Source organism: Ipomoea triloba, chromosome 7 (assembly GCF_003576645.1).
Source record: "Ipomoea triloba cultivar NCNSP0323 chromosome 7, ASM357664v1".
Taxonomy (NCBI): domain Eukaryota; kingdom Viridiplantae; phylum Streptophyta; class Magnoliopsida; order Solanales; family Convolvulaceae; genus Ipomoea; species Ipomoea triloba.
In genome coordinates this window covers 233,815-241,743 of record NC_044922.1, presented here as the reverse complement: position 1 = coordinate 241,743, position 7,929 = coordinate 233,815, and the positions used below count along the sequence as shown (strand labels likewise).

The following is a 7,929-nucleotide window of genomic DNA, read 5'->3' as shown; positions in this document are numbered from 1 at the left end:
ATGATATTTGATTCGAACCGAACCATTTATAGTTAGAACCAAATCAGAATCAAAGGTTTTGGTTCCGGATGATAAGAAACCAGACAGTTCTAGTTTCATAACCAAAATATTTATTAACTAATTATAAACCAATAAATTTTACAACTGTTGGTTTCGTAATCTAGGTAGTCACTCAGCGAACCAACATAACTGATTTGAGTAAATAAGATAGAAATAACGGAAAGAAAAAAGAAAGAAAGACATTGTATTTTTTTTTATGTGAGAACCAAATGGTAAAATTAGAGACTTTTTAGGCCGTGCCAAGTCAGGAATTCAGAGATTTTTATACATGTTCTTTTGTTGTTTCGTACATAGAGATGGAGCCTTCTCTTCCTCACGTTTTCCCTCTCTTTTTATAGCATAAGATAGAGTCATGTACATGGTAGAAGAAAACTTATATGACTTATGGATAACATACTAATGCTATATTTAAATGGATTAAAGGCTCTAATTAATGGGAAATAATGAGTAATAAAGGGGTAATAAATGAATAATAATTGGGTAATTGGGTCACGAGTGTTAACTGCTGAGTTCGAGACTCGAGTACCTGTTAGGTGATACCGACCGAGTACCTATGCCGGATATCCATCAACTACAAATCACTTTTTTTGTTTTTTTTCACTTTATCATAAGTCACTAATCTCATTAACAACAATATTAAGTAAATAACAATAACAAGTAGAGTATTATATAATGTTTTTCTTTAGTGAAAAATAATATACTTAGTAGCATATCTCATTGTAGATTCAATTACGTAATCTATCAATCATTATTGTGTGGACCATGGTCCACATAGCTGTGTGGACCATACTATTAAATAATGCACATTCAATATAAAAATAATGTACATTCAGTATAAAAATAATGTACATTATATTCAGGGGATGTACATTATTTGTGTACTGAATGTACATTATTTTTATAGTATAAAAATAATGTACATTCAGTACAAAAATAATGTACATTTAGTACATTAAAAATGTACATTTGATTATGGTCCACATAGCTGTGTGGACCATGCCGTAATCTATATGGTGGGCCACTGTTATCACACAATTCAAGTTTAATTTGCATAACACTTTCAAATTTCAGCCTTATAAATACCTTAGAAAATACGAAGTAGATCATTTTCTCATGTCATTAGCCTCTATCTTAAACTTAGCCAACAATATATATCACATTACTTTGATTCTTCCTCAATAAACCTTTTTGAGTTTTGTCAATGGAGTTCTTCGTGAGCAAAACTATTTTAATCATAGGCGCGACTGGATTCCTTGGAAAAGGTCTTTTAATAGCTATATCTAGCTAGTTGATAATTTGTTTATAATATTTATTATAATTTGTATTAATAACTAGCTCGAGTTCAATAATGGTATGGTGCATCATGATACATAATAAGTCGATAGTTAATTATTTATACTATATGCTTAATTTTTAATGCAGTGCTCATAGAGAAAATACTTCGAACTCAACCAGATATCAAAAAGCTTTTTCTTGTCGTAAGAGCCAAGAATTCTGAAGATGCTCAAGAAAGATTTAATAATGAGGTATACAACTTTTGTATTTAATAAGTTTTGTTATTAAATCTTATATATATTCGGCCCTAAATGAACTTAAATTTTAATTAAAGGTTTTGGAGAGTGAATTGTTGGGAGTTTTAAGGGACAAATATGGTGGCAACCTGAGCACCCTTGTGGAAGAGAAGGTGTTCCCGGTCGCCGGTGACATTTGCTCTGAGGATTTGGGGATTCAAAACCCAGACTTAAAAGAACAAATCTTGGGAGAAGTAGACATTATCATAAACACAGCTGCAACCATCACATTTGATGAGAGGTAATTTAACTAATTTTTTTTCATAAATTAAATAACCTTTAATATATTTTAATTTGCAGTTTGTATTGTTATTACATTTAATTAATGTAATCTATGTAGGTATGATGTTGCAATGAGGATTAATGCACTGGGTGCTATGAATCTTCTCAATTTTGCCAAGAAATGTTTGAAAGTGAAGATGTTTGTCCATGTATCCACTGGTATTTTATAATTTATATATATGCTTCAAAATCTTTTCATCATGTACTAAAATAAAATATCAAATATGGTTGTTTGAAGTTAGTAACAATATAATGTACGCATGGTATTTGCAGCTTACGTTTGTGGTGAGGGGACAGGAATTGTACCAGAAAGGGCATATCATCTGGGTGAAACACTTAATGGCAACTCTTACTTGGACATTGATGAAGAGAAAAAGGTTATAGAGGAGAAGCTAATGGAGCTTGAAGCCCAGAATGCATCTGAAAAAGAAGTGAAATTAGCAATGAAAGATTTGGGCATCCAAAGGTGAGTAGTCAATCATAAAAACCAATTTGGGCATCATATCATATCAAATATTGTCCCATTTGTTTTCAATTTTCTAGTCAAACAAAGATTCGATGAAGATCAGTAGAAAATAGATCAAGAATGTATTATATATTAATGTCTAGTTCTAAATTAAAGTTTATTAAAGAAAAGAATGAAATTATAGAAAACTTGATGAAGATTAATTAATGATTTGAGATGTATAGGGCAAGCATGCATGGATGGCCAAACACATACTCATTCACAAAGGCAATGGGAGAAATGTTGCTATTGGCCTTCAAGGAGGATTTGCACCTCATCATCTTACGTCCAACGATAATAACTAGCACTTACAAAGAACCTTTTCCGGGATGGATTGAAGGTGCAAAGTAAGTAATAAACACTTATTTAACATTATCCTCATCATCTTCTTCTTTTTTCTTCAAAGTTTTAATTAGCCAAAATGTAATTTTTGTCGGCCATTTATATAATATAATGTTCCATCCAACTTAACAATGTACTAATGTTAATTCATATTCCTTATATATTTTGCAAAAACAGAACCATCGATATATTTGTGTTGATGTATGGTAAGGGAAAATCGAACTTCATGCTTGGTGATCCAAACTCAATACTTGATGTGGTATGTAACAATGTCTTATTATTATTTTACTTTAAACTTATTTTTATTGGTAAGTATAAAATTAAAATTGTTAATTTGATTCGAGTCCTATATCATATCGATCAACAGATTCCGGTGGATATGGTGGTGAATGCCATGGTTGCAGCAGTTTTGCACCATGCAAATCAAGAATCTTGTCATCAAGAGTTTATCTATCATGTTGGCTCTTCTTCTACCAATCCTCTCAAACTTGTTGATATTCAAAACCTGTTGTTTCGTTACTTCACCGACAACCCTTGGACTACAAACACTGGAAACCTCGTCAAAGTACACAAATATCTGTTGCTTACGAGCATGGCAAGCTTGCGTAGATACATTGCCATTTATCACCTCCCACTATTACAGGTTAGTTTCTTAATTAATTAATTATGTTCCGGTAATATCTTGCATTTTATTTTTTTTAATTAAACTCTGACTAATTCAACTCAAATTCGATCATAATTTGGATTGGAACATACATACTAGGTATTAAAGTTGATGAACGTGGTACTCTTCCATTATTTGGATGAAAAGTGCATGACCGCAGAAAAGAACATCAACTTTGTCATGCGCATTGCTGAACTTTACAAGCCATACTTGTTCTTCTATGGAATGTACGTATTTTTATTTTTTATTTTTAAAATAATATAATTTGGTATTTGATAAAGGAATCAAGATTATTATATATATCATATCATGAATTAATAATCAACTTTAATTTAATTTAATTTGTTTGGTACAGCGTATGTACATCTACGGATTATAATTAGTTCATTTATATATGTTGCAGCTTTGATGATACAAATACTAAAAGACTGAGGATGGCCACTGAACAAATCAATATGATGGAAACACTTAACTTTGATCCAAATTGTATTAAGTGGGAAGACTATTTCATGAATACACACTTTCCGGGAGTTGTCAAATATACATTCTAGATTTGTTTTATATAGCGTTCATTTTGATTTTTCTATGTGTGAGGAATAACAGATCGAAGAATAAGATCACAAAAGTATGCTTAGCTTGTGTATCAATTCACCATCCAAAATTTCATGTTTGAATATCATATCATATTTTATTTAGTGAAAATTTTCAATTAATTAAAACTGTTCGTACCTATATATCTATATCTTCCATGCATTATATTTAATCATTTACCGCTAGCTACTAGCTTCACACCTAAGACTGTTGTGGAAAAATGGTTTCACTATATATATGATAGTAGGTTGTATACTTAAGTTGTTTTTTACAAGCTCGCACAGACGACATAGTTAGTTTTTGGGTGATAAATTATGAGCAAATTATGTTTAAGTAGTTTAATGGTTAATATTTAAACATTTTAGAATCCGGCATGTTCTTAATGGATGGGTGACCGGTGTGATGAATTTTGGCACTAAAACAATAATCGTACATAAAAATTGATAAGAATTAGATATATGGACCACAACTATCATTTTACTAATACACATGAGGCCAAAATGGGTATTTGCTCCTTTAATGTATTTTGATCAAACTAAGGCATCTAAAACTGTCCATGATAGTTTAATTTATTTGAATGGCCCATGATCATTCATTAACGAATTGTTAACATCAATAAACAAAAATAGGGTTACAACATTAACAATAAAATTGAAAGAAGAAGAAGAAGAAAAAGTAATAAGATATGCGGCCGTTATATCGTGGACCGTAGCCCAGAATGCATTGTGGATCAAAGTCACAAAACAACGTCATTTTAATAAGTGGAAGAAACGGCTCTCGTAAGTCTTCGTAACTGATACTACAGTTCATCTCTAATAATACTACAGTTGTGTTGAACCTGTAGTTATGTTGAGACCGTTTCATCCATCTATTTTCATTAAATCAAAGTGGACATTGTTTTATCACTTGGACCACAATGCTTGGTGGACCGAGGTCCACACTCAAATTTGCCTAAGACATGGGCCAAATTGGGATGTCTATGAAGAAAACCCTACCCGCTACGCATATATTATACATACACACCCACTCGTCTCCTCTACCAAGTACCAACTAAGCACTAGCAGGGAGCAGCCTCTCACGGTCTCACTTTCTGAAGGTAATCTCTATGTGCACTCTCGTGTAGAAATTGGGATTTGTCATATATAGCGGTGTTAAAATTGGGATTTGTTCAGGGTAAAAAATGAAGGTCATCGCCGCTTACTTGTTGGCCGTGTTGGGTGGCAACGCCTGTCCTTCCGCCGGTGATATCAAGAAGATCCTATCCTCTGGTACCTGCCTTTTTTTTTTTTCGCTCTTCGATACTCGGCTTTTTCTGATTTGTTAATGTTGTTAATTGCATATTGGTTGTAAGACCTGTTAGCATTTGTTTGATTGAGCTTTCGCTGAGCTTGTAAGTTTATGATATTCGTTGTTCTGTAGAGTTTTTATGGAATTTGTAGTGGGAAAGCTCCAATCTTGGTACTAGACTATAACCTATGTCAAAGCAAAAATGAATTTTTGACTAAATCCAAATGTATTTTTTTAATTGAATCTGGGTGTGTTACATAGGTTCTAGCAGGAAAGATAGGCTCTTTTGCTTCCTGATTGTGTAATTAGCTACAGAATTGATGTTTGGGAGAAAAAAAACTGCCCCTTTATATCATGTTGAATGCTATAATATGATGAATTATTGTGATTACACTATGAGGACTATGATTGTAGTTTGGTTGAAGATTTAGTTAATCATTTAAGCTTTTAGTACTTATGTAATTGATTTAACATTTAAATTCATATCTTTGCAGTTGGAGCTGAGGCTGATGATGATAGAATTGAACTCCTCTTGTCTCAAGTTGAGGGGAAAGACATTACAGAGCTGATTGCAGCCGGGAGGGAAAAGTTGGCGTCAGTGCCGAGTGGTGGTGGTGCTGTGGCTGTTGCGGCACCTGCTGGTGGTGCTGCCTCGGCTGCTCCAGCTGCTGAGGAGAAAAAGGAGGAAAAGAAGGTAGAAGAGAAAGAGGAGTCTGACGACGATATGGGATTCAGTCTCTTTGATTAGAAGACTCCCCCATTGGCCTTTCTGTGTAAGGGTTCTTCCAAGTTGACCATGTCCACTTTAGGCAGTTTTGTGTTACTTTTGTTGAATCAAGTTTTAGAAAACAAATGAAGATGATACGATACAAACAGTAATTCTACTTCAGTTATTGCATTTGATTTCCCGGTTCTTCTTTTTCATAGAATATCACATTTACTTCTATCATTTCATTAAACAAGCAGGGCAACCTTATTTCAATATAATGTTCCAATATCTGTCTGACATATTGGAAGTTGTTAGGAAAAACAATTCAGTAACTGATAGGAAAAGTGTAATCTGAAGCAATTGGTTATGGTCACTTGTGCTTGATAGGGTAAGAAGCCATTGTATTGATGCCACAGATCCCTTCTGCCTTGCCAGTGTTTCTCTTCATTCTGATGTATCCTTTCTCTCCCCATTTTGGCCCCCAAGAGTTCTTGACAATGATGTAGTCCATCCCCTTAGCAGATCCATACCCCACGGCTGCCACGCCGTGATCTATCTCGCTTCCACAATGCCCGTCAAATACACCCTGCAGTAGTTAACAATAACCAACCCATTAAACTGCTCTGTTCCTTAATGTCTATGTTGCTTTGTTTTTGAGGTTTAAAAGAAACCTAAATATAATGTTTACCCCGCTGTAAAACTGGAAATCACGACCGGAAGCCTCAATGCCTACGCTGAGAGGCTGGTTTGCCAGTGCTTTCAAGAGAGATTGCTCGTCTTTAGTGGGCACATCACGGTAGCCATCAATGGTCACCACCTCCGACTCATCCTATAGAATAAGAAAGACAATAAGTGTACTCCTGCCATAGGTGAAAGGTGGCATATATTCATTCAAAGTCTAAGTTACCCTTTTCTCATCACAAGTGCCTTCTTCCATGAGGTAAGGATAGTCGTCCTCCTTGTGAAGTCCGCCATTTGAAACGATGAACTGAAACGCGTAGTCCATGAGACCTCCATTGCAGCCATTGTTGTAGGCTGTGTCACAGTCTATGAGCTCTTGTTCCGACAGTGAAGTTAAGTTTCCCGTCACTATCTGGTTTATTCCCTCTACTGCTGCTACGGTTGAAAATGCCCAGCAGCTCCCTGCATATTATAGCGCATTTGATTCCATTACGTTTTTGTTGAATCTATAAGAAAGAATTACTCATCGATACAGTACTTACCACATGAACCTTGGTTCTTGACAGGGGTGACAGCTCCTTTCTTTCTCCAGTCAACAGATTTAGGCAAGTCTACAAAATCTCTGTAAGTGAACTCTGATTCTCTCTTCTGAGGCAAGGCCTTGAGCCCCAAGTATTTGTGCTTGAACTCTTCGTGGCTCAAATCCGCGAATTCGTTCAAACCAAGCCAGTAGTTAGTCACCCCCTGGTTCCTCTCGTGGATGTGCTCCAAGTTCTCTTTGAAAATCTGAAACCTATGCAGCTTCTCTTCCACGCTGTCGTATAATTTCCCGTGCTTTTCAACCCAAGATTCAAAGAGATTGATGAGCTTGTCGATGCTCGTCAAGTCATCAGGGGAGTACCCAACAATGGAGAAGTCGCGAGCAGGTGATGCAGAAGCTAGGAGAGACAGGGAAAGTAATGAAAGCAGGCACAACAGATTGGAGAAAGACATGGTTTTTGTTGCTTGAAAGGCAGAGAGGATGGTGGAATATTGTGGTTAGGTTGATGGAGATGAAAGGGGGAATTTATATAAGATGCAATGTAATCTTGTGTGTGGCTCTTTGCAGATTAAAAGGTTTGCTTTCAAGCTAAGAAGACACAATACTGAGGCTTCAAGATTGCTTTCTGATCTGAGTTGATTATATTAAAAGTATTTCCTGGCCAACCCTCCAGTTTTTTTTTTTTTTTTTTTTTTA

At 35.1% G+C, this 7,929-nt stretch overlaps 3 protein-coding genes across 3 annotated transcripts; 2 read left to right on the top strand and 1 right to left on the bottom strand.

Moving 5' to 3' along the window:
- Nucleotides 1–1,261: 1,261 nt before the first annotated feature.
- Nucleotides 1,262–3,975, top strand: LOC116024543 (fatty acyl-CoA reductase 3-like). The gene is made up of 10 exons (XM_031265458.1): nt 1,262–1,322; nt 1,483–1,586; nt 1,670–1,872; nt 1,972–2,072; nt 2,187–2,379; nt 2,604–2,765; nt 2,938–3,019; nt 3,128–3,403; nt 3,524–3,651; nt 3,828–3,975. The coding sequence occupies exons 1-10, from the start codon at nt 1,262–1,264 to the stop codon at nt 3,973–3,975; spliced, it is 1,458 nt and encodes a 485-aa protein (XP_031121318.1).
- A 1,023-nt stretch (nt 3,976–4,998) lies between these two features.
- LOC116025642 (60S acidic ribosomal protein P2A-like) lies at nt 4,999–6,205 on the top strand. Its single transcript, XM_031266950.1, has 3 exons — nt 4,999–5,111; nt 5,188–5,283; nt 5,797–6,205. The coding sequence occupies exons 2-3, from the start codon at nt 5,196–5,198 to the stop codon at nt 6,048–6,050; spliced, it is 342 nt and encodes a 113-aa protein (XP_031122810.1). The 5' UTR covers nt 4,999–5,111; nt 5,188–5,195; the 3' UTR covers nt 6,051–6,205.
- Nucleotides 6,206–6,233: 28 nt separating this feature from the next.
- On the bottom strand, nt 6,234–7,760 carry LOC116025641 (cysteine protease XCP1-like). The gene is made up of 4 exons (XM_031266949.1): nt 7,235–7,760; nt 6,919–7,154; nt 6,700–6,840; nt 6,234–6,597 (listed from the first exon to the last, which is right to left on the bottom strand). The coding sequence occupies exons 1-4, from the start codon at nt 7,683–7,685 to the stop codon at nt 6,382–6,384; spliced, it is 1,044 nt and encodes a 347-aa protein (XP_031122809.1). The 5' UTR covers nt 7,686–7,760; the 3' UTR covers nt 6,234–6,381.
- Nucleotides 7,761–7,929: the final 169 nt, after the last annotated feature.